The sequence below is a fragment of the Pseudomicrostroma glucosiphilum genome (genome assembly GCF_003144135.1).
Source record: "Pseudomicrostroma glucosiphilum strain MCA 4718 unplaced genomic scaffold BCV69scaffold_1, whole genome shotgun sequence".
Taxonomy (NCBI): Eukaryota; Fungi; Basidiomycota; class Exobasidiomycetes; order Microstromatales; family Microstromataceae; genus Microstroma; species Microstroma glucosiphilum.
Genome location: NW_020289913.1, coordinates 1,029,042 through 1,052,884, shown reverse-complemented (window position 1 = coordinate 1,052,884; position 23,843 = coordinate 1,029,042). Strand labels below are relative to the sequence as shown.

At 56.3% G+C, this 23,843-nt stretch overlaps 10 protein-coding genes across 10 annotated transcripts; 5 read left to right on the top strand and 5 right to left on the bottom strand.

Annotated features, from left to right (window-relative positions):
* Window positions 1-62: 62 nt before the first annotated feature.
* BCV69DRAFT_296215 (hypothetical protein) lies at window positions 63-737 on the top strand (the record flags this gene model as incomplete). Its single annotated transcript, XM_025493984.1, has 2 exons — window positions 63-372; window positions 508-737. 2 exons carry the CDS (start codon window positions 63-65, stop codon window positions 735-737), a joined length of 540 nt encoding a protein of 179 aa, XP_025351066.1.
* A 224-nt stretch (window positions 738-961) lies between these two features.
* Window positions 962-1,614, bottom strand: BCV69DRAFT_232109 (Thioesterase/thiol ester dehydrase-isomerase; the record flags this gene model as incomplete). Its single annotated transcript, XM_025489835.1, has 2 exons — window positions 962-1,140; window positions 1,269-1,614. Coding segments are annotated over 2 exons (525 nt in total), but the record flags the coding sequence as incomplete, so codon positions are not given.
* Window positions 1,615-1,970: 356 nt separating this feature from the next.
* On the bottom strand, window positions 1,971-4,231 carry BCV69DRAFT_296213 (hypothetical protein; the record flags this gene model as incomplete). The annotated part of the gene is made up of 2 exons (XM_025493983.1): window positions 1,971-3,908; window positions 4,034-4,231. The coding sequence occupies 2 exons, from the start codon at window positions 4,229-4,231 to the stop codon at window positions 1,971-1,973; spliced, it is 2,136 nt and encodes a 711-aa protein (XP_025351064.1).
* Window positions 4,232-4,589: 358 nt separating this feature from the next.
* On the top strand, window positions 4,590-7,203 carry BCV69DRAFT_291844 (hypothetical protein). The gene has a single exon (XM_025493771.1). It carries the CDS (start codon window positions 5,011-5,013, stop codon window positions 6,823-6,825), a length of 1,815 nt encoding a protein of 604 aa, XP_025351063.1. The 5' UTR covers window positions 4,590-5,010; the 3' UTR covers window positions 6,826-7,203.
* Window positions 7,204-8,573: 1,370 nt separating this feature from the next.
* Window positions 8,574-10,184, bottom strand: BCV69DRAFT_244399 (hypothetical protein; the record flags this gene model as incomplete). Its single annotated transcript, XM_025490107.1, has 3 exons — window positions 8,574-9,134; window positions 9,212-9,807; window positions 9,908-10,184. Coding segments are annotated over 3 exons (1,434 nt in total), but the record flags the coding sequence as incomplete, so codon positions are not given.
* A 318-nt stretch (window positions 10,185-10,502) lies between these two features.
* Window positions 10,503-14,313, top strand: BCV69DRAFT_254675 (hypothetical protein). Its single transcript, XM_025490562.1, has 2 exons — window positions 10,503-10,725; window positions 10,809-14,313. The coding sequence occupies exons 1-2, from the start codon at window positions 10,682-10,684 to the stop codon at window positions 14,284-14,286; spliced, it is 3,522 nt and encodes a 1,173-aa protein (XP_025351061.1). The 5' UTR covers window positions 10,503-10,681; the 3' UTR covers window positions 14,287-14,313.
* A 574-nt stretch (window positions 14,314-14,887) lies between these two features.
* On the bottom strand, window positions 14,888-17,070 carry BCV69DRAFT_279809 (T-complex protein 1). Its single transcript, XM_025491383.1, has 4 exons — window positions 16,893-17,070; window positions 16,565-16,775; window positions 15,860-16,477; window positions 14,888-15,772 (listed from the first exon to the last, which is right to left on the bottom strand). Exons 1-4 carry the CDS (start codon window positions 16,983-16,985, stop codon window positions 14,991-14,993), a joined length of 1,704 nt encoding a protein of 567 aa, XP_025351060.1. The 5' UTR covers window positions 16,986-17,070; the 3' UTR covers window positions 14,888-14,990.
* A 261-nt stretch (window positions 17,071-17,331) lies between these two features.
* BCV69DRAFT_275293 (catalase) lies at window positions 17,332-19,001 on the bottom strand (the record flags this gene model as incomplete). The annotated part of the gene is made up of 3 exons (XM_025491071.1): window positions 17,332-18,393; window positions 18,468-18,881; window positions 18,951-19,001. 3 exons carry the CDS (start codon window positions 18,999-19,001, stop codon window positions 17,332-17,334), a joined length of 1,527 nt encoding a protein of 508 aa, XP_025351059.1.
* A 985-nt stretch (window positions 19,002-19,986) lies between these two features.
* On the top strand, window positions 19,987-21,261 carry BCV69DRAFT_309758 (hypothetical protein; the record flags this gene model as incomplete). Its single annotated transcript, XM_025494740.1, has 3 exons — window positions 19,987-20,061; window positions 20,417-20,728; window positions 20,812-21,261. 3 exons carry the CDS (start codon window positions 19,987-19,989, stop codon window positions 21,004-21,006), a joined length of 582 nt encoding a protein of 193 aa, XP_025351058.1. The 3' UTR covers window positions 21,007-21,261.
* A 287-nt stretch (window positions 21,262-21,548) lies between these two features.
* Window positions 21,549-23,837, top strand: BCV69DRAFT_309757 (hypothetical protein; the record flags this gene model as incomplete). The annotated part of the gene is made up of 3 exons (XM_025494739.1): window positions 21,549-22,571; window positions 22,656-22,986; window positions 23,069-23,837. 3 exons carry the CDS (start codon window positions 21,549-21,551, stop codon window positions 23,674-23,676), a joined length of 1,962 nt encoding a protein of 653 aa, XP_025351057.1. The 3' UTR covers window positions 23,677-23,837.
* Between the last annotated feature and the right edge of the window lie 6 nt (window positions 23,838-23,843).

The following is a 23,843-nucleotide window of genomic DNA, read 5'->3' as shown; positions in this document are numbered from 1 at the left end:
CTGCCGGCCAAGTACAGCTAGCATCAATCACTCCAGTCAGCTCATTTACAGTTCACTGCGCCATGTCGAGGCTCCTGCGCGGCTCCCTCCGTACCGCACCCGGACCAGGAGGAGCAGGCTCCATCGGCCACTTCACACAACCCTGTCGGAAGATCGTCCTCAACTACTGCCAACACTCGCCCGCCTCCAAGGGAGTCAGGGATTGGCTCAGCTTCGGTCTCAGGAACGATTGGCAAAGGATAGGAGCTCAAAACGGCGTGAGCGTGGTGGGCGAAAAGGGTCCGCTGGACGCTGCGAAGAGTTGGCCTCAGATTGAGTGGGTGATCCAGGAGGGAAAGAGGGGGACGGAGCCTACCGTCACGGCATACTATGGTGAGTGGGCAAGCCTGGGCCTGCCAAGGGAGCTCGTGCTCCCATCTGAGGCATGAGAAGTAGCAGAAGCTGCGTTGGCGTGCGACACTGGGATTTACACCTCTGCCGCCTCTCCTTGTCCCCTTCCCTCCAAAGTTAATTCGCGGACAAAGACAATTCCCCTACACATGCTCTCGGCGACAGCTCTACCGCCGAAGCTGCACCTGCTAGTCTCATCAACTGGACGCAAGCTGGCAGGATCCCAGTCGAGGCAAGGCCACAACACGAGCGAGGCAAGGAATTACAAGAAGAGGGTGGTGGAGAGTGTCCGAGGTGCTGAGCCTGTCAGAGGTCACTGGAGTGGATTCGGAGCTAGTGGAAGCTAAATCTCATAGCCCAAATCAAAAGCAAAAGTGTACTGGTGTTGCTGACGCCGCGTTGCATTGTATTATATATGACAAACTTCCACCAAAGCTTGAGGCGTGAGATAGCGCCTGACCTACTTCTCCGATTGCTTCTGGACGATCGTGTAAAAGATCCCATACTCGATTCGCTTCTCCCTCGAGCTGCTCTCTTATCGTTGGCGTGCGGCTTAGTTGAGCTTGACACTCTCCTTGCCCCACTCCTCCATCGGCTTGCCCTTGATCACCTTCTCCCCCTCTTCATCGAACTCGACATTCTCAGCATGACCTATTGCCTTGCCAATGAACTTTGTGTGAGAGCCAAAGGCGAGCAGAGCATCACTGACTGGATGACGGATCTCGACGCGGGTCATGGCGAGATTGCGACCTGAGGGCGTGGAAGCAGGGAGAGAAACGAGGACGAAGGACGCAGGAGACCGATACGGATAAGGAGACGGATACCGGTGAGCCTCCTTGCTCCCTCCTCCTTCGTCCAGGCCAGACTCGCAGACTCACCCATCGTCACCACCTCTCCCCTCACCAGAATCTCATCTCCCTCACCCCCCGCCGCCTTGGCAAAGGTAGTACTAATATCCAAGCTCACACCCGTGCTATACATGCCCTTTGTTGCAAGCGCCAAACTCCCACATGTATCCATCAACGTGCAAACAAACCCTCCATGAGCCGATCCAAGTCTATTGAGATTATGTTTTTGAATAGGTAAAGAGGCGAGAAAAAGTCCGGGGCGAGCGGAGAGGAGGGTGAAGGAAGGGAGAAAGGTAGAGGTGTCGTGCCCCCCGGCGGTGAGAAAGGCGGATATCACGCGATTTGTGAAGTGGAAGCAGGGAGAGGAGGAGGAGAGTTGCGAGCGGAGAGAGGCGGTGGGGAGGGAGAGAGTAGGAGGAGGCATGGCTGCTGCTCTGTAGCTAGCACAATCGATTACGAGCCGTGCTGTATGTCGAGGGAGCTGGAAGGTACGCTGCTGGGAAGAAGGTAGGCCGGTAGCCCGCCGGATAGGCCGTTGCGGGGTCGCAGCTCCGCCTTCCGTCTTTGCCGCCCTCCCCACACCTTCCCACAACTGACAAGGACAGACGACGGGCGCGAACGGTATCCATTACGTATACACACCGTTGAAGGACATGAAAGCCGACAGTAGACATGGACAGGAAAGAGAACATAACGGACAAGGTCATTCGAAAAGTGGTATCGTGTCTCTCACTAGGAGGGGTATCTGGGCACAGAGTACGCGTTTCCGTTTCCGCGTTGCTGTGGCTGTTGCTGTTGCTGGTGAGGATACGAATAAGGAGGCTGCTGGCCGCCCTCGTTGTACTCGTCATTGTCTTCCACACCGCCATAGGCTGACTGATATTGGTCTCGCTGGGCATATCGCGAGTCTTCGAGATGAGGCTGGTGGTGGTAATTGGGCTCTGGATAGCCGCTGAACTGTGCCGAGGGCTGCTCACGCTGCGACTGCGCAGATTCGTCGTACTCGTGACTATGCGGGGCAGACTGCCCTGCCACGTACGGAGGTACGATCTCGTGATCATCTACGTCGGCGTCCTGCACCGCTGAATATCTCTTCCTGATAGACAAGGGCTCCACAGCTGGTGAGGCAGTCTCATGTCGAGGAGGCACCGCTTTGGGGAATTCAGATGACGGTGTAGAAGGAAGTGTAGCAGTTTGGCTGGTGGAAGGAACTCGATTGAAGCCTTTGCGGAAGGCGGCTGCAGTCATCTTGCGACCAGATTCGGCTGGCTCATAGCGGGCGGACGGCGCGGTTGGAGCATGCTCAGATCCAGGAGCAAACGCTGCGAAGCTGGACACAGAGCCACTACCGTATCGGTTTCCTGAGGCAGTGGGTACTCCTGGCGATGTAGGCCGACGGGCAGCTGCTTGGATCGCCCTCGTTGAGCCGACTGCAGCAAAGTACGGATCCTCTTCGACTTCCCCGCCCGGTGTTGCTGGCTCACCCACAATGGGCGAGGCGACTCGCAGGGGCGGTAAGCTGGGGGCGGCGCTGGTATAGGCAGCGGCGGAAGAACTGTGTTGAGGAGCCAGTGGTTGTGCGGGAGGAGATGTCGGTCTCGAAATGGGTTGCTGAGCACCCTCTCCTACAGCAGCACTTCGTTGACTCTGCCCACCCAGAGACTCGTCTTGATCCTCCTCGTTGCTCTGTGCTGCAAGACGAGCAACGGCGCTTGAGATCGAAAAGTTGTCTCCACTCTGTCTGGCTGTAGATTGAGGCACTCCCGTTGCTGCCTCGTCAGACCGAGTCCGGTCATCGAGGTTATGGTCGCGGAGCGCTTCCGGCTGAGCAGGGTGTCCTGTAGCAGAGTTGTTGTTAACTTCTTGCGCAGAGCGGAAAGATAGATTATCCTGCTCCTGCGCCCACGGCTGACTTGTCTGGTGCGACGCATAGATTGGCGTACCAGAATAGTCGGCAGCGGCACTGTAGGTACCCCCTCCACCTGTGTAGGCATCCTCTGCACTCCTCTGTGTACCGTCCTGGTCATACTGCCCGTACGCATCGTGAGCATTGCGTGCGTCTTGCTCTCCAGCTGTAGGATATCCACTGTCGAGGTGGCTAAGATTTGGGCGAGGACGGCCTGCAGACTGCCCCGAGGGCGCAAAACCAACATCGGAAATGCAGCGGTTGGCTTCAGCAAGCAGTTGGTCCGTTCTTGCGTGGCCAGTATAGTGCTTCCTAGTTACGCCTGGCGCCGTAGTGTCCAGGGGAATCTCCTCGATCATCATCTTGCCGATCTCGGCCACAATCGTCACTTTCTCAGCGAATTCGAGCAGACCACCGCACTTGATGCCCATCGCTTCCCTTGCTGTCCTCCTCTTGAAGTCGCCAATGGCGAGGTCCTCTGTCACCACCTCAGTCGTGAGAGACTGCATTTCGCCTCGGTATTCCTTGAGGGCAGCCGTTGTCTTGGCCAATTCCTTGTTCTCCGGACCCATCTTCGACAGCTTCTTCTCCACACTCTCAATCTTGGAGGCTAGAGCTCGCTTTTTCGACTTGAGACTCGCCAGGCCCTCTTCACGACTACGTACTGATTTGAAGTGCAGACGCAGTGTAGATAGATGAGAATTCAGGCGCTCCTGTGCGCCCATGTAATGGTCGAAGAGCAAGGACAATTTGGAGAGCACATCCTGTCGGTGTGTGAAAAGACAGTGGAGTGGGTTTCCAGCATAATTTCAGCAGGGGTCAGTCGTCCGTTTCCGAGATTCTGAGGTTCCCATTGCGTAACTACTGCCTTCAGTCGAAGAGGACTCACACTTAATTCTTCTCCCTCGCCTTCGCCCCATGCCTTGAGAGCGTCTCCATTGGCATGCCAAGCCTGTGCAGCATCGCCGTTTTCCTTGATGAAGGTCTTCTCGGATACAATGACGTTCTGCAGTGTCTTGAGGTCTCTGTTGCCCAGCACCGGAATGATGGACGTATGGGCTATTTGCTGCTTGGTCTTGCGTAACATCGTGGCAGTCGTAAAGGAGAGCCGTCGTAGCTGATAGGCGTCGTTTGGCAGCTCAGCTGGTGATCCAGTCTTCGGCTTTGTTCAAAGTCCTTTCGAGTGATATGTCAGTCTCAGGAAAGGACGGTGTACCGCTTTCTTTAGTATGCGGAAAGGACGACAGGACGATCAGGGAAGGCGAGGCGCAGGTCGCCGAGAGAATCCTGCGTCTCCGGAGATGCGGGCCACCGAAGGCTGTGTCGCTGTGCCAAGTGTGGAGCATCGGATCGGAACCGCGAAAGATGAGTCGGTCGGAGCGTGAATGGCGCATGTGCAAGTCCCTTCAAGAAGGATTGATACATCGAGATGGCATTACGCCACCAGCTCTTCATGGGTGCTCAGCAGCAGCAATGGTCATCAACAGCAACTCCTAGGCGGTGTGTGTGTGCGTATCGACTGTTGACAGGATGGACTTAGGTTTGGCGTGGCAGCCATGATGGGCTCGGACAAATAGAGTGTCCTGCTGGCAAAGTCTGCATCACCCGTCCAGCGATCAAGAGGATGACACTGATGCAGCCATGAGGGACACGTCACCGGCACTCGAGGTCCGATCGGACACGGACGATGCCTCTCAAGCTTGGTCCCCAATTCTATCGTGCTCTCTACCGGCCCTCCTCCCTCTCAGACCACTTTCTCGCTACTCTCGCCTCCTTACCACTGCTACCTGCTAGTACTGCCGCCCCTCTTGGTCAAAGCTTGCACCCATTCCGTCTTCTTGCACCTGTCTTGCTCAGGCCAGGGCCATGCCCTTCCAAGCTGATCAGCGGTTCCCGCTTCGACAGCGTCACCAATCTTGCGTCTTGCCGTGCGAACAAGCGTCCTTGATGGCCAGACGCTCAATCGACGACGCGACGGACAGCCAACCGAGCTCCAAGCCCACTTCAGATGCACCACAGTGGCCATTCAAGTACAATCAAGGCATTCTTGCAGGAATAGGTGTCTCTTCTGCACTCAGTGTACTGCTTATCATAGGACTCTGCGTCTTCGTCTGTCGCAAGATCCGCCGCCGACGCGAGAGGCAGCGACTAGCCTCATCAAGCGTCTTGCCAATCTATGCTACTTCGGAGAAGGTCGAACAGCACATAGCTAGATGCGATGGACCTCGTCGTGCATCACGATTTCTGAATTGGCCAGCATGCCCTTTGCTCTGCTGGAATCTTCGCTACCGCTTCCGAAGCCATGCATGCTCGCAGGCTCAGACTCAGGGGGAGCTCTTCTCGTCGCTTAGCCAAGAGGAGCGAGGCCCAGAGGCTGCCATAATACAAGCTCATACCTTCAAGTTGCCGGAGCTGAGTCACCGCATCCCCAGCTGTGATGGTGAAGAAGACGGCACGGAAGGCCTGGGCGACTCGTTCAGCTTTGATACTATCCCGACACCTCTGACTGTCGAATTTGCCCTCCCTCCCGGCGCCAACGTCCCCGTCTCTTCACCACCCGAGCCCTGCATCCTACAAGACGCATCTGCAGAGATTCCTTTCCCACCAGCTTGCGAGACGACTTGCTCTGGCCGATCGGATACTACACCTCTGTCAGAGGATCATTTGCCGCCGCGAGCGTCCCTAGCGTCAGATGTCGATCCTTCCTTCATCGGCGGCAACGCTTCAAAGTGGGACACTATGCCCATTCCTGGACCACATCTCCGACCACCTTCCGCTCTTGGTACCTTTCCCTGGCATATCAGGTCGCCTCGTCCCACTCTTGCTCACCCTTTACCTCAGCTCAAGGGGCATAGCCGCCAGCAGACTCTGCCAGAGTCGCCAGAGATCGAGCCACCCAACGACGACGAAGGCAATCCACCTCCCAGCACAGAAGACATTGCGCGACCCGACGCAGTCTACTCCAAGTGGCAGCGTCTGACGCAGAGGACAGACCGTAGCAGTACGGTTCAAGAGCGAAGGACTTCAAGGAGGCGAAGCTGGTCCTGGTGGGAGCGAGGCTCACCTCTGCGAGTGTACAGCTCAGAAGCCCCTCTGTCTCTCTTCCGGGGTCAATCTGGCGACGAGAACTCTCAAGCCGCCCCACATCCCCCAACATCAATCTTGCAGTCAGCGACAGTTGGAGCACAGACGATGGTTCAGTCCTCCCGAGTCCATTTTCACTCCGAGGTAGTCCGCGAGAGCCTCACCATCGAAGCTCGCGAGGCACCCCGAGCCGAAGCACCCAAAAGTCCATACGTCTTCTGGCGCGATGAAGACGGTGACGTCTCGATCCCGATCGAGCTTGCGACCGATGGCCGTACTCGAAGCTCCTCTATCGGATCCAAATTCGTCGAGCAATTCAATGACTCTGCTTCTGCTGGTGGCATGCAGGGCATCGGCGAGCTCGTCAGGAATTCGAGCGTGCGCTCTGGCAGGAGGGCTTCAGTTGGAAGTTTGGTAAGCCCGGGCCAGGAGGAAGTGATCGATGGGCCTCAGGCTGGGGATTGGCTCGAAGCCGTTAGCCGTATGGGATGCTCTGAGACTGGCCATGGCCGCCCAGCCCGAGTACAAGCCGAGGATGTCCCAGATAAAGGCGTGGTGGCGTCTGCCGGTAAGGCAGTACACGAGGCCGCCCCCTAGTCTGAGCCCGGCCGAGGCTCTCCACAGCAGGGCCGTCAGGCGCTGATAAATCACGCTTCTCGAAGCTATTGAAAGCTTCTCACCATCACAATTATGATCTCTATACCCTCTTCACGTTGACAAAATACCAATGGACCCCACGTAAGCTGCTAATCAATTCTCGAATCTCTCTTCTCCTTGTCTACTGGCCTGGCGCCATACGCTCTTCAACTTCTTCGGCTCCCCTTCCCTTATCACCTTCACCTTCGCGATCGATTCTTCAGACCTGCGTACCTGTAACCCCTTACTCTACTCGTCACCCTTGTTCTCATTCCGTCTCTTATACCTGTACGTTCACTTTTGGAAGGAGCTGTAATGCGAATGGTACAGTAGTCACACATTGGTAAGCTGCAAGCATCAGCTCGCTTGTGGACGGGATGAGGTAAATGAATGACAATGAGGATGAGGATGAATGGAATTTGAGCTACGGTTTCTCTAATGAGGTGGTATGAGACATGGTCCTCTACGCTCCCCTTTCCCCCGCGTCGGAAACCTGAGAAAAAGACTCCCGTCAGGTCGCAGGGCTGACTCTGCATCTTTGTGATATACTCGACAAAGTCGCCCTTCTATCCCTAGATGTCACTGCTCTTCTACTCTGTCTTGTTATTTGCAGCAGGCGCAGCCGAAGGAGCTGGGGCAGGAGCGCTAGGAGCAGTCGAGGCAGAGGCTGCTCCGCCACCTGCTCCTCCTGCACCTGCACTACCAGCAGCGGCATCAGCTCCCGAACCCGCTCCACTGCCCGCATTGCCCCCACCTCGTCCACCACCTCGACCACCCCTGCCTCCCCGGCCACCACTACCTCCGCGTCCACCACGTCCACCGCGTCCTCCTTCCTTTCCGCCTCGGGTTGCAGGTGCGCCAGAGGAGAGCCCTTCGTCACCGGAGGACTTGACGCCAGGGGTATCGGTAGGAAGAGGAGTGGCAGCCGCTGCTGCCGTCGTCGCAGCGGCGGCGGCCGGGGGTGCAGCACTAGGTCGTGGAGTGGCAGCGTGCTGCTCGCGATCCTTGTGGTACTCCTTTTCCCTACCCTCCTTTCTCTGTCCTTGACCACCGCCCTTTTTGAGAGTCTGTGCACTACTCTCGTTTCCACTCGTGACCACTTCCGCTCCCGACGTCTCGCTGGCGTGCAGCGCGGCAGGACCGCCTTTGCCCTTCTTCGCCGCACGGGGCTTCTTCGGCTTGCCATCTGGCCCGCTTGCATTACCGGGCGTCTTGACACCCTCGACAGGAGTCTGAGGCGCCGTGACAGGCTTGTCCCACTCTTTGTCTGCCTGCGACTGCTGCTGCGACTGCGACTGCTTCTTGACACCGCTGTCCTTGGCTTCGGTATCTGTGCTAGGCGCAGAGCCATTTGGGAAGGAGCCATTGCCTCGACCGGCACCACCAGCTCGTCCTCCACGACCATGATGCTCACCGCGATGGTGTGGGAATGGACTCTGCTGCTGCTGTTGCTGCTGTTGTGGCTGTTGCTGGTATGCTTTGGGTCCTACTGGGGGACTCTTCAGATTGGCAAGGGGCGCAGCAGCCGGGCCTGTAGGCGGCGAGCGGACAGCTGAAGCAGAAGGGGCGGAAGGAGCTGTCCGGACTGCCTCGACACGTCCGGCTGCGAAGGGAGCGCTTCTGGCTGCAGACGCAGTAGATGCGTTTGCTGGGACACGGGCTACTGGCGGCTGAGACGAGACCGGGGTCGCGGAGGATGCAGCAGGTGGCGTAGGTTGAGATTTCACTGCTGCTGAGTGAGCAGCAGGCTGAGTCGCGACTGCAGCCGTACCGCCGGCGATGCTACCGCTAGCCTGTCGGAACGCAAAGTTGAAGCCAGAGGAGTAGGTTTCTGCGCCCAACCTTCCCCCAGCAATGTCAAAGACCAATGATCCATGAGCTGCGTCTGGCAGATTCCAGTTCCATGTGTTCTTCCAGGCGTACTCTTCGCTGACTGCTCCTGTTGCAGTGGATAGTGATGGGACGCGATTGGTCACAGCGAGTGCATGGTCAAGCAAGATGCGTTGCTGAGGATCGACAGCCTCCTCAACCTGGACCTTGACTCCATCCCAGACTTCGCCGAAGGCAGTCTTGGCGCTGACCATCTTGTTTCGGTAGTTCTGCGAGTCGTGCTGGACACCAAACTCATTGTAGGAGATGCCATAGCGGAAATGCAGCCCAGCTGAAATGGTGAAGTCGGCCTTCAGAGCGACGGCAAGCTGTGCCAGCAAGCCTTCCCGACCGGGAGAAACATGCGATATTAGGACCCGAGTCTCGCTGGGGTCGAAGGTCTGAGTCGTCATAACAGAGGGAGGAAGGGTCAGCGGCATGGGACGGAAGAGTGCGGAAACGCGCCTACTGTGCTCACCTTTTGTGCGGTATCCACGAGTTCACCGATCTGCAGCATAGTGGTCCACATTAATCCCTGGCCTCCAGCGATGGTTGCAGCTCCATCGCCATTGTCAAATAGCTTGTGCAAGACAACTGCACCTCCTAGTCCAAACAGCCGCAGACGAATGTCCCCCACATGGATGGATCTAGTAGTGGCCTCGTCGAGCACTTGCAGATTGGGAATCTGATAACTTCCTGCCCTTATGCGCTCTAGGACTGCCACATCTTCACATGCGCCCCAGACGGTGAATACGGGAACGTTGAGTTGCAATCTGCCGTCGAGTAGCAGAGGGAATTCGGAGAGGAGTGGAATGCTGCTGTTGCTGATCTGGCTGCGCAAGTTTGTCGTTGGGTAATTTGTGCCACCAAGAGGCGCTCCGCGAGGCTGGTCTGCCGCTAGAAGCTTATTCCTTTGGTCGTTTGAGATGAGGCCGGAGTATTGGACGAGATGTCGCAACGTCTTGTCGCTGATGCGATCGAGGCTATCGGAGCTGTAGAAGCCAAAGTCGCCTGTGTGGATGATGGCTTGGGCCCTGTATTTGACAGCGAGATCGTTCAATGTCTTGAGATTACCTTTGAAGTAGATTACAGTCGAGGGCGTGATGGAGAGGCAGAGGCATGTGAGCACAGGAGAGTCATTCAAGTTGAGGGGAGTGTGAGCCATGCCACTCACCTCTCACGTCCGCTACGCATAGGATCCTACCCCCGCCTCCCTCGATGACTAGCGGCGAGTCAGACGTAGCTCCTGTCTGTGAAGGAGCCCCACCGCTGCGCTGGACTGCGCCTCCTCCACCAATGACAGAGGCGCTCTGTTGCTGCTGTTGTTGTTGCTGTGTACGAGGTACAGTCGCTGGTGACGATGAAGTGTTGCCCTTGTAGCCCGAGGCGTTGGACCCAAAGTTGGCAGGAGGGGCATTCGAATGTGGGCGACGGGATTGAAAGGCGCACATCGTCGTGATGGTATGTGGCGCGTGTCAGTCTCTTCGACTGTGAGAGGATGAGAGGATGACTCTTCTGTTCTCTCTCTTGTACTGCGCTGAGAGGTCGTCTATGGAATGAGTATATGCGCACGAGCTGATGGTCAGGGTATGGGATGGGATGATCTGAGATGGCTGGGACGATCAAAGTGTGACTTGACTTTGCCTTTGGTGACGATGGACGCCTGGTCTGGCCGCCCTGCGCTCGGGTCAAGTGAGCGGGGACAGACAGGGAAATGCGGGAAGAGAGGAGCGCGCACACGCACAAGTCACTCACTCACTCACTCACCACTGCACACTTCTAGAGGACCTTCTCGTAGCGCACCACCACCAGGAGCATCTTCTTGGAGCTCGCCACTGCGCACAGTCTACGCCTGTCTACACCTTCCACACCACGAGACAAGAGCATATAGTTACAAGGTAGAGCGCGTCTCATCGTACCATCACATTCACAGCAGCACTTTCCATCAATGGGAAAGAAAAAGGGCGGCAAGAAGGCGGGCGGAGAATTCTGGTGAGCTGGAGCAGAACAAAGTACCCACAGGCGCTCCTTTACTGACACAGACTATGCACTTGATCTACTCCCTCAACGTGCAGGGACGAAGGTGGTGAAGTGCTTCCCACAAATGGCAACGGCGGTGGCGATGACGATGACGTGCCCGTTGCAAAGGCCAAGAACGCCTTTGCCAACATGCAGATTGACGAGGGTGGCGATGACACCAATGCTGCGTCCGCGTCTACGCCCAAGGCTGAAGAAGAGGAAGAGGACTATGGAGGCCTCATGAGCGCCATCAAGAAGAGCAACGCTAGCGGAAAGAAGGGCAAGAAGGCTAAGAAGCAGAAGGAGGAGATTGACTGGGATGCTATCCAAGACGAGATTGCCGAGGCACATGGCGAAGAAAGGGACGGCGGTGACGCAGCTGCCAAGGCGCCTGTTGAAGCTTCCGCTGCAGATGAATTCCCAGAGGACGACAAGCAGTCAAAGCAGAAGAATGGCGACAAGGCCACACCCACACCTGCAGCGGACGATGACGATGACGACGGCAAGGATGATGATGGCACTCCCAGGATACTGTCAAAGAAGGAAAAGGAGAAGCTAAAGAAGGAGAAGGAGAAGGCCAAGAAGAAGGCACAGGCTGCCGCCAAGAAGGCTCAAGCCGGAGGAGGCGAGGCCAAGGAAGAAGAAGCATCGAAAGCAGACAAGGCTGATGAGCCAGCAGCGCCGGCCCCTACGGATACCGCTGCCGATGGCGAGGACGATGACGAGGAGGGAGAAGAAGGTGGAACTGCAGCAGACAAGAAGAAGAAAAAGAAAAAGAAGAAGGCTGCTGCTGCTACACCTGCTCCCGCCCCTACAGCTGCCGCCGGAGGCAAGAAGCCTAGCGCTGCACTAGCCGCTCTTCAAGCTCGAATGGCTGCTCAGAAGAAGGCAGAAGAGGAAGCCCGCTTGGCCGAGGAAGAGGCCCGTAGAGCCGAAGAAGAGGCCGAGAGGAAGGAAAAGGAGGAGGCTGAAGCCAAGGAGGCTGAGAGGCAAAGGAGGAAGGAGAAGGAGAAGGCCAAGCGAGAACAGCTCCGCAAAGAGGGGAAGCTCTTGACCCCTAAGCAGAAGGCTGAGAAGGCCGCTGCCGAGGCTCGTATGCAAGCCATGATCAAGAGTGGTCAGATCAAGGTGGAAGGCCTCGAAGCGCGGAACCAAGACGGTGGTGCCGAGTCGAGCAAGAAGTCGAAGGTGATAGACTCGCGCAAGAAGAAGAAGCAGCAGCCCTCTGGTCCCAAGAGCATCATCGAGCCAGCCATCGCAAAGGGTGATGATGCCGTCGAGACTGCCGCTGAGGCAACACCCGAGGCCCCTGTGGCGGTGCAGCAGGAAGAGGCGCCGGCTGAAGCTGCTGTGGCAGAATCCACCGAGGATGTCAAGGATAGCTGGGACGCTGGTTCAGATGTTCAAGACGACTGGGACGCTGAAAGTCAGGGCGAGGAGGAGCAAGCAGAGCAAGCAGAAAAGGAGAAGCCTGCTCCTGCGGCTGCAAAGCCCAGCGCTGCAGCCACCACGAACGGCAGCGGCGCAGCTCAATCAAAGGCAAAGGCCGCGGACGCCGATGAAGAGGAGGATTCGGAAGAAGACTCTGGCTCTGATGACGACGATGATGACTCGTCTGAGGAGGACTCCTCCAGTGAAGATGAGATGACTGCAGTCGAGCGTCAAGCTGCTGCGAAAAGGGCACTTGCTGCTCAGCGACGCGAGGAAGCTCACAAGGCAGCCTTGGCAGCTCGGAACAAGGACGACTTGCGGTCACCCATTTGTTGTATCCTGGGTCACGTCGACACTGGTAAGACCAAGTTGTTGGACAAGATTCGTCAGACTAATGTGCAAGAAGGAGAAGCCGGAGGTATCACCCAACAAATTGGTGCCACCTACTTCCCCGTGGAGACACTCAAGCAGAAGATTGCCCCCATCGACCCCGAGGGTAAGCAACAGTTCAAGGCGCCCGGACTGCTGGTCATCGACACCCCTGGACACGAGTCTTTTACCAACCTCCGAACCCGTGGTAGCTCGCTCTGCAACATTGCTATCTTGGTCGTCGATATCATGCACGGTCTCGAGCCCCAGACTTTGGAGTCGATTCGCTTGCTCAGAGACAAGAAGACACCCTTCATCGTTGCCCTCAACAAGGTCGACCGACTGTACGGCTGGAAGGCCACGCCCGACGGAGGCTTCAGGGCTTCGCTCGCCAAGCAAGATCGCGCAACGAGGAATGAGTTTGAAGATCGAGCACAAAAGACAATGGTTGCTTTTGCAGAGCAGGGTCTGAACTCGTGCCTCTACTACGACAACAAGAACTTTGCCAAGAACGTCTCGCTTGTACCTACGTCAGCTCATACCGGTGAGGGTATCCCTGATATGCTCCAGTTGCTCGTCAGTCTTACTCAAGAGAGGATGAGCGAAAGACTGATGTATCTTTCGGAGCTCGAGTGCACAGTCCTTGAGGTCAAGGTCATCGAGGGTCTTGGTACTACCATCGACGTTGTGCTATCCAATGGTACGATGAAGGAGGGCGACAAGATTGTTGTCTGTGGTCTCAATGGGCCCATTGTGACGCAGGTCCGAGCACTCCTGACACCGCAACCGATGAAGGAGATGCGTATCAAGGGAGCCTACGTGCACCACAAGATGGTCAAGGCTGCTTTGGGAGTCAAGATCTCAGCGCCGGACCTCGAAAAGGCCATTGCTGGAAGTCGACTGCTCGTCTGCGGTCCCGATGACGATGAGGAGGACTTGAAGGAGGAGGTCATGTCTGATCTGTCGAACTTGATGGACTCTGTCGAGAAGTCTGGCAAGGGTGTTCAGGTGCAAGCAAGTACGCTGGGTTCTCTCGAGGCTCTTTTGGAGTTCCTGCGAGTGAGCAAGATTCCCGTCAGTGGCATCAACATCGGTCCCGTCTACAAGAAGGACGTCATGAGGGCTTCGACGATTCTGGACAAGGCCAAGGAGCTGGCATGTATTCTCTGCTTCGATGTGGCGGTGGACAAGGAGGCGGAGCGGTTAGCAGAGGAGATGGGTGTGCGCCTCTTCAAGGCGGACATCATCTACCACCTCTTCGACGCCTTTACAGCCTACCACGCCGAGGTCATGGAGCAAAAGAAGAAGGCAGCAGCACCAACGGCCGTCTGGCCCTGTCGACTGAAGATCCTTGCCTGCTTTGCCAGGAGAGACCCCATCATTATCGGTGCTGAGCTCATGGACAATGTTGACTTGCGAATTGGCACACCTCTATGCGCCATCAAGAACAAGGAGGTAGTGTACATCGGCAAGGTGACCTCACTCGAGGTGAATCACAAGTCCATGCAGGTCGTCTCAAAGAAGGAAGCCGGAGCAGGAGTGGCGGTCAAGATTGAATGTGCAGTGTATGAGACGCCCAAGATGTATGGAAGGCACTTTGATGACAAGGACGAGCTGTACTCGATGATCTCGAGGAGTTCCATCGATACACTCAAGGAACACTTTTGGCCACAGGTGTCGTTGGAGCAGAAGAAGCTTATCAAGCAGCTCAAACCTATGTTCAACATCCCTTGAGCGAGCGAAGCGTGGGCGACAGGCTGGCGAGTGTCGTCTTGGAGATTGCGGTCAGCATGGCGTTTCGATGGAGGAGAGACGATGTTGGCCCGATCGACGTGTTGTCGCATGCAGCACAGTACACTTTTGTATCATTCGAATTCCATCATGGAAGTTTAGATTTGGCTATGCATGTGACGAGTGGAGTGACAAGAGACACACTTAGTGTCCAGTGACCAAGAACGCTCAGCTCTCCCTCTTTTGGCATGAGAGGCGAGCGCTGCTCATGTACGAAGTGCTTGTCCCAAGATCGCTGCTGTCGTTATTCTTCTGCTCCAAGAACAAAGACAGGCGGCTGTTCTCTGAAAGAAGCGCATCTGTATGATTTCCGGCAGACGAGTGGAAAGCTCAGGGTCAGAAGACTTACCAGGGAAGCACGATGGTGTTGGAAAGGTCGTGGCCAAGAGTTGGTCAGTAGCCTATCGACGACCTGAAGGTGGTCATGTCGGGGATAGACAGACTGGGTAACGGTGTAAGGGAATGAGAGATGGCCACGAGCATCTAGACTGTACCCGATTCTACGATTTCGAAGCCTCTGAACGATCTCACACTGTCAAAGTGATGCAGGTCTACATTCTTTCCATGACTCTATGTGCAAGAAATGAATTTCGTTGCAAAGTTTTGATCAAGGCTGTGTCTGCCTCTGCTCATCCTCAAATTGTCATCTACATCTCAGGCATCATGCCACCTCCTTCACCGCCATCTCCACCATCCATGTTCTGTACACCAGGTCCACCACCCCCTCCAGGCTCCCTCCTTCTCCTAGCAGAGACGACGTCATCGACCCTCAATAGCAAGCTGGCACTCTCAATTGCCGTCTTGAGCGTCTGCATCTTCACCGCTGCACTCTCGTACAAGCCGTACTCGTCCATGTCGACGATGCCGCCCTTTTCTCCATCTACACCAAAGGAGTGCTCGCCATTGGCGTGCTTGGCTCGCAGTTGTGTCAGGACCTTGATGGCAGATGATGTACCGCAATTCTGGATCAGTGTCCGCGGGATGACTTCCATTGCCTCCGCAACCGCCTTGACAGCTCCGACCTCGATACCCTCCATCTCCTTTGCCAGATTGGTCAAGGCGACGGAGATTGCCATCTCTGTTGCGCCTCCTCCAGGAGCCAGAAGAGGGTTGAAGACGACGTTCCTTGCTACTGCCATGGCATCAGCGAGGTTCCGGTCAATCTCGTGCAGAATGTCCTTGGAGGGTCCTCGTAGCAGAATCGTGCAGGCCTTGGGCTCCTTGCACTTCTCGAGGAAGGTAAAGTACTCGTCTCCCAGCTTCTCGATGTGGAAGAGACCGCACTTGGTTCCGATGTCTGCATCACGCAAGTCATCGACCCTGTTGATGATGGTAGCTCCAGTGGCTCGAGCAATCCTGTTGTTGTCCGTCTTCCTCACGCGACGGATAGCAGTGATGTTCTGCTTCATCAGGAAATGCTGTGCGAGATCTGCAAAGCGCAATTGAAGAACAGCATAGGGTCAGACAAACGTCATGTAACGCCGGCCCTGCTTTCGAGGTCTGTCCCTCTACTCACCTGAAACACCCTTCTCTGTAAACACCAGATCCGGCTTGAACTCAATGATCTTGTCACAGATCAGCTTGATCTGCTCCTCCTCAATCTCCAATATCCTGTTCCAGTCAGTCTCATTTGTGATCTCAATGTTCGTCTGCGACTCTCCCTTCTTGTACTCCAGCGGGCAGTCTAGTAGCAGGATACGTGGGTTCTCGATCCTCCTTCGCATCTTGGGGTGTGTCACGTCCTTGTTGAGCATGACTCCGTCCAAGACCGTCGAGGACTCGATCTCACCACCTGGAATCTTCTCTACTCGAGCATACCGCTTCAGGTCCACTGTCCTGGCGCCTGGGCCACTGCTTCCGCTGCCACCTGACTGAGCATCAATCGTGGCCACCGTTCGCACTGCCTTGAGAGCAAGAGAGCACATGAGATCGCTCCAGCGAGAGACGAATTTTGTTCCGATCGAGGTCTTGATTAGAGCCAGCATCTCCTTCTCGTCTTCCACATTGACTGGCTTCGAGATGGATTCGATGACCGAAAGGCCCTCTGCGAGAGCCTTCTTGAATGCAGAGATGATGACAACAGGGTGGATACCTCGCTCCAGGCAGGGCAGGGATTGAGCCAGGATCTCACCAGCTGTGACAAATGCGAAGCAGCAGGGCGTGGAACCAGGGTGAGCTCCTGCGTATGACCTCCCAGCTCAAGACGCTCATCTGCACTCACCAAGGATGATGACGCTAGTGGTACCGTCTCCTACTTCCTCGTCTTGTGTCCTGCTCAGCTCGATCATGCTCTTCGCTGCTGGGTGGGCTACCTCAATCTCTCTCAAGATAGCGTTTCCATCGTTCGTGAGCAGAATACCTCCCATAGGGTCCAGAATCATCTTGAGCATTGCCTTCGGGCCCAGGCAGGTACGGATCACATCTGAGACCGTCTGTCGGGGAGAGGGACGCAAGGATTGCGTGTCAGTAATGACTCCACTAATGGCGCAGGCATAATCGAATTTGCGATCAGCCTAGCCTGTCTGACACGGCCTGGCAGGCTAACGCACCTTTGCAGCTGAGATGTTGCTCAACTGGGCCTTCCTGCCCGATTGCCTCTCCGGTGCCGAGTTCATGACAAAGACGGGCTGTTGGCCTGCCATGATGGGAGAGATGAGGAGGAGTCCGAGGGTGTGTAGAAGGGAAGGAGTGGGGAAGGGAAGCCGACGATGTTCTAATTCGAAGGCGCTTTGGTGATGGTCTCTGCGAGCGTAGGCCACGCCAGGAAGAATCGGAGGGAAGGAAAGGCAGGAAGACGCTGCGCGCGGACTCCAACACACGCACACGCCACGCACCCACGCCTCGAGGAACAAGATACTCACGATGGTGACGCTACTATGTATTGACAAGGGGAAACTGATATAGACATTCACTGGGCTGATTCAAAGCGGCAGCTAGCATGGTATCAAATAGGCATGTGTATATCGCGACGGCAGCCTTCCTGACCTTCTATTCGCGGCCTGGCAGATCACTGATACCCAACTTCTCGGCAAGGCGATCAGCAATGTCATCATGCACCAGCCTGAAGATTCGGAGCTGTCGCTTGACGATTTCTTCGTTTTGTACAGCACCTAGCGCGCCAGCAGCATTATTGATGAATCTGTCCTTGGCAGCCTTGTTGAAGACTCGCACCCATAAGGCCCTTGGCTGCTCCGTGTCCAAGACAGGGTCAAAGGTGGTCAGGAAGTTGTTGATCTCAGCAGCTTCCAGCTGTCGCTGTTCGTCTGTAAGGACCGACGCCGCTTTGACACTGTTGTACTGAATGGGTCGAAGCGTCGAAGGGTAGTTTGGACGGTTGCCCTGATTGCCATTGACGGTCATGAAGCCATCTCTCTGGAAATTGGCACCAGAATTTATGGGAGCGTTGACGGGGATCTGAGAGTTATTGACTCCCAATCGGTAGCGCTGTGCATCAGGGTACGCAAAGAGGCGGCTTTGCAAAACCGGGTCAGCCGAAGGCTCGATGCCAGGCACGAGGTGCGAGGGAGCGAAAGCAAGCTGCTCAATCTCGGCAAAGTAGTTGAGGGGATTCCTGTCGAGGACGAGCTTGCCAATCGTTCGTCGGGGATACTGGCTGAGCGGCCAGACCTTGGTAACATCAAAGACAGAGTGCTCGAAATTGGCGGCCTGTCGCTCGGTCATCGTCTGGACGGAAATGGTCCAGGTAGTGGATTTGCCATCCTCGATGCGCTGGAAGAGTTCTTGTGTCAAAACATCTGGATTACTGCCAGCGAGGGCATCGGCTTCTTCTTGAGTGTAGTGCTTGACACCCTGGTCAGAGATGACGTGAATCTTGACAAAGTGCCACTTGCCAGCAGCGTTGACGAATTTGAAAGTGTGACCACTGTAGCCGTTTTGCATGGCAAGGGAGCGTGGAATACCGCGATCGCCCATCATGATCATCATCTGATGGACACTCTCCGGGTTGGAAGAAAAGTAGTCCCACACGTTCAAAGGGGATCGCAAGTGCGTTTGTGGATCTCGCCTCGCGGCATGGTTGAAATTGGGGAACTGATCAAGGCAAGAAGAAAGTAGAGGTCAGCATTCGGTCCCTATCTGCGCAGAGGAAGCACCGCACAACTCACCTTGGCTGGATCTCGCAGGGAAAAGATGGGCGAGGAATTAAAGACCCAATCCAGTATGCCCTGAGAAGTGCGAATCTTGATGGCGAAGCCTCGAAGGTCCCTCACCGTGTCCGCGGAGCCTGACTCTCCGACGTTGGTGGAGAATCGTACAGTCACAGGTGACTTGGTGCCCTCTTTGAGGAAGTCGGCACAGCAGAGGGACGAAATATCGGCAGTACTCTCGAAGTAGCCGTGAGCCCCTGCACCCTTGGCGTGAACCACTCGCTCGGGGATCCTCTCGCGGTTGAAGTGGGAAAGGGACTCGATGAGGTGGAAGTCCTGGAGGAGCAGGCGGCCGCCAACGGGATTGTTGCCATCTCGAAGTTGCTGACTGCTATAGGGCTCGGTGTGAGGAGCGCCGTTAGTAGTGACGTACTGAATGTCAGGCGAAAGAGGTGAGTCAGCCAGATCGTATACAGTGCTCGCTGCCCAGAAAAGTCTCACCTGAATCTCCTCGACTGCTCCTGCGGTGCTAAGGCCCTCGGCTGAGGACATTGTGGCGGTTCTATGCTGATCGTGGTATCAATGAAGTAATGCTGTGGTATAGAATCAGGTCTTTCGAGGGATCCTGGTCAGCTGGAGGGGAGCTTTTAAGTCTTGAAGCTGAGTAGCAGTTCAGACGGAGACGGACGTGCAAGGGGCGTCATCGTTGGTATTGCGGTGCTAGGTACCGCTCAGCATCACTTCGGGCCGACGGAGCGCGTCTAGCCGGACGCAGCGGACCGTCCTACTGCGAACACAGCATGGTGTGATGGTCTGTTTGACAAGGGATTGCTAATCCCATTGCTGCGAAGCCTCTGCGCCTGCAACCCTGGGGAGTACCGATGTCAGGGCAGCTCACTTAGTCATGTGGGCCGATAGTGTCCTCATTGCCGTTGACAAATGTCCGAGGAGCCGAGTAGCGCGCCCACGAGGCGTCGGGGTCGGCGACGAAGACCCTGAACTACACCTTGCTGCATTTGCCTCCTAAGATGGCAGGATCTCCCTCTGGTAACGCCGCACGCTCTGCCATCTTGCGGCTGATCATCGGGAGCGTTGTACGCTGCAGCGTGCGGGCGGAGTCGTGGCTGGGCGTAGAGTGGACTGGAGCGTGTGATAGCAGTGCCTCTCGATCGCGATCGGTGTGTGTAAGTGTTTCAGACTCCTCTTGCCTCCCCGCCTTCCTCTTGTGCTGCACCTGCCCTGCGTTGGGTGGTGTGGCTGCCCTGTCTGCCTGTCTGCCTGTCTGCCTGCCTGCCTGTCTGCCCGCCCTACCTGCCCTGCCCTGTCTGCCCGCCCTTTGCTATCTCTGCCCTTCTTTAGCCTCCACTGTACCGGTCCCCACTCCGTCACTCCGCTTGCGTGCGCGGTGCCTCGCCTACCTGATGCTAATCTCGACTGGACTTGGCCCCATAGATCTTGGCATCTAGCGCCTTCCTCTTCCTCCCACTACTATCATTCTCTTCCTCGCCCTCGCATCCACACCCCTCAGCGTACCACCATGAGCGAACACGGACACCACGAACGAGGCCGAGACGCTGCCAAAGTTCCTACGGGCAGGGGAGGAGCTGGGAACGTGAGTGGCCGATACTCAGAGCGCAAGCACAAAACAGGGCTTCCAGGATCACCCGAAGCGGGAAGGCACGCGACCGGGTCGACTGGGGGATTGTCAGCAGCCAGGTGATCAAGCTGGCAATTGTGATCCGTTGCGCTATATGCGCTACTGCGATCATCAATCAAGTCGGACTGCCTGAGACCAGGGAGACGGCAGCAGTAGGCCGGCGATCGCCTTGCGTTACAGCTACCTCCTCCCGGCTCAAGGCGGCATCCGCTCTGTCGCCTCGCTCGGCAGCGATAAGATCCACGTTAGAGGCGCTTCTTGCACTGCGTTCGACCCACTGACAACATAATTCTCGCCCCACACCTCACAGATGATTAGATCCCCTTCTCGAGGACGACCGGCCCCAGAGGCAGGCGAGGTGGCCGCTCAGAAGGCCTACGCTGAGAAGCATCACACCCTCTTGTCTGGACGAGGAGGCGCTGGTAACCAGCGAAGCCCGAGCAGAGACCCCTTGGACCGAGCTCGAGCCAGGGAGGCCGAGAAGCACGAGAAGGAGCTCCGAGCAGCTGCTATCCAGCACGACGAACACAACCCCCACGGAACCGGTCGTGGTGGTGCCGGCAACGTCACCAGGGAGCATTCTGCTGATGCTCGAGGACGAGAGAACGGCGGGGTAGGAGCAGTGAGTCATGACGAGGCATTCTCTGCACAGAGATCCAGTTCTTCTGAAGCTGCATACCGCTTCTATCACTCCCACCCCAACAGGCGCTTCGCAGTCTCTCCCGATCACGCTCTCGTGACGCTCGCAACTCGCCTAGACACACCGATGCTACTGCAGAGCCTAGTCTGGCGTCTGTCGACGAGACAGCCAGCTCCCACACTGAAAGCACGCAACACGATCATAAGCAAGGCGTCTTTGGCAAGCTTGCCTCGCACTTGCCTGGTCACCACCAGAAATGATGTTTTGAGTAGAAGAAGGGCCTTCTCTTTGATATAAGAGAGGCCTCTGGCCGATTGCCGATTCCAGCCTCTTGCAAGTCGCAAGCAAGGTTCCCGATGTAGAGTGCCCCGGCGTATGCGACCATTGGTCTTGTTTCGAGTATCCATTATTGTTTTTTTCCGAAGAGGGCACGGTCAGAGGAAGGGGTTGAAGTGAGCATCAATATCTGTCGAGTGCCCTATGATACCTCCTTCAATTTCATAGTGGAGACCCAGTGACCGAATGACCGTCTCGAATCCTGAACTCTTTCTTGCTTTCCGATGCGATTCGCCCAGTCCGCACAAACACGGAAATCAGTCCGCCCCGGCCGCCTGGTCGCGCTTGAGTGTTCGCATGAGTCTCACCCTGCGTCCATCAACCTACATCATTTGATTCGCCAGAGCTCCCCTTGCCATCGCCGAGTCCAAGCGGCAGAGCCTGACTTTCGTCACTTGGACTTACCTCGTTGTCCTTGGCCATTTCATACGGAGGGACCAGTCGAGTCCTCCATTGCGTTACGAGGATGGCCATCACTCTCGACCCGTCCAAGCCTCCCTTGGCGACCATTGGACGTGCCTTGACATTGGTCCAGGTCATCTTTTACCTGCCCTTGACGCTCGATGTTGGTGGTCCAGATGCATTCCTTGCCCTCTCTGCCTCTCTAGCATCCTACTACTGGTGTCTCTCCTCTTTGCGTCTGCTCACTAGGAAGACTCGCCTGCAGTGGATTGGGACGCTCTTTGCCTCCTTCCAATTCCTAGTCGTACCGAGCTGCCTGGCAATCTGCTGGGCCGTATACTGTCCTCCAGAGAAGAATTACTTCTTTGTGAGATGGGCAAGATCTGCCTCGGCTGGAGGGGGCTTGCTAGCCAACCATGGATCTACGACAGGCGAAGGACTCTTGCGGAATCATGATGCTAGTGTTGGAGGATACCATCCCGCGACACCTCCACACCTAGCAGCCATCATGCAAGCGATCACACCAATCCTGAAGAGCCGCAACACGCATCCGTATCTTGAGGGGTTATTCGACTTCACTAGCGCATCCATCCTCTATCTGGCTCGCAAAGTTCCGACGTGGTGGGGCACTCTGCTTCGTACCTCAAGCCCTGTCTTCAGTCTGTTGGAAGGGTCTGCAACGCTCCTGGTCATTCAGGTGCTGGGCACAGGCTGTCGCTATATCATTGCGACCTCCCTCACTACCCCGGCTTCGTCATTGGCGGATCCCGATGGCTCTCCACTACAAGAAGGCAGTGATGGCAACGCTCGGTCGAAAGCCGCCCGCCCCACCTCGCGTTACAGGCCGCTCTCCTTCCTGGCCTCCATCGGCATCCGGGGCGCCGAAGCCTGGCAACTGTTCTTCCTACTGGCATCTGCCATCATCTATGTCATCTCGGGTTGGTCCCTGTACCTCTCCTTTGAAGGAGTCGCAGCTCGAGGAGGCGGTGCTAGTCTGATGATGGGCGTTAGCGTAGCCAGTGTTGCCTGGCTGACTGCCATTGCATTTGGACTAGGGAAGGGCAACGTCATCGAGACTTCACTAATAGTAAGTGACGATGCTCTTTCACGGCGCGTTACACGTATGTCCTCTAACCTCGACTTCTTGTCCCTCCCACTCTTTCCACACTAGGCTGCATACACAGCTTGGAATATCTTTGCGCTCTCCTCGTCCCCCTCCCCTTCCTTCCTCTCAGATCCCATCGCCCTAGTCCGATCCTTCAAAGGCCAAGTCGCATCCTCCTCTACATCCTTCCCCTTTGATCAACTTCTCTTCCTCTCACCTGAGCGACTTGCGACGCTGCCAGGCTATCTTCCTGTGAAGCACTACCTTGAGAACAGTGAAGTCGTCGCTGATTCTCTGACTCTCATCCGGGTGACCTTTGGACAAAGCTTGACCTTCCTGAGCGCGCTGGCAAGTGCTCTTCCTGCCAGTGTCGTAGTCAGCCTGGTCTATCGTTTGAGTGAGTGTCCAACGTAATGGTCCCTTCCCACGCCGCAAAGTGGTCGACTGACTGGATTCCCTTTCACCTACGTGCCTCACAGTGGTTCTCTACGCTGCTTCACGTATTCTGCCCTTCCTGTGCGGCCCGTCAGCAAGGAGAAGCAGACAAGAGCAGTGGCCCCCTCGGAAGCACCGCCAGCATCATCACAGCTCAAGGCGGAGCTCTCCCAGCAGCAGGCATAGCGATTCTTCTTCCTCCTCGTCGTCATCGGGCTCGTCCACGACCACCTTCTCCTCATCGTCAAGTGCCGGCGGCAGTGTGAGCAGCAGCGCAGAAAGCGATTTCGATCAAGAAGTTGACGGTGTAGAGACGGAGCGAAGGGAGAAGAAGGCCAGGCGGCGTTCAGCTGGAGAGGATGGCTCTAGGCGGTCATCCTCGAGGAGTGGTCGACGGAGCACTCCCAAGCAAAATTCCGACGCAGAAACAGAGCCATTTGGCTCCTTTATCAGTGTCATCATCTCCTATGCTCGCCTCATCCTGATTGCGGTGTACTCACACTTGCTGCTCCTGGACCAGTCCCATCAGGCCATGTGGCGCTTCTCGACCGTCAGCGTCACGTTGGGCCTCTGGACGATGGAGCTGCTCCTCGGCGGCAGTAACGACGAGATGGAATTTGCCAGCGCGGCTTCTTGGGGCCGAGGGAGGTAGACCAGGTCCAGATGTTTTCCTGAGGTTGTATTATACCGTTGTCACCGATCGTTCCGCTTGATGTCAATTGCTAAGATCCTGCCAGGAGTCACCCGAACGTGGTCCGACTGTAGAATGTTGCTCCACCCTCAGAGCCCCTTTCCGTGTCCGCTGCACTTTGTTTGGCC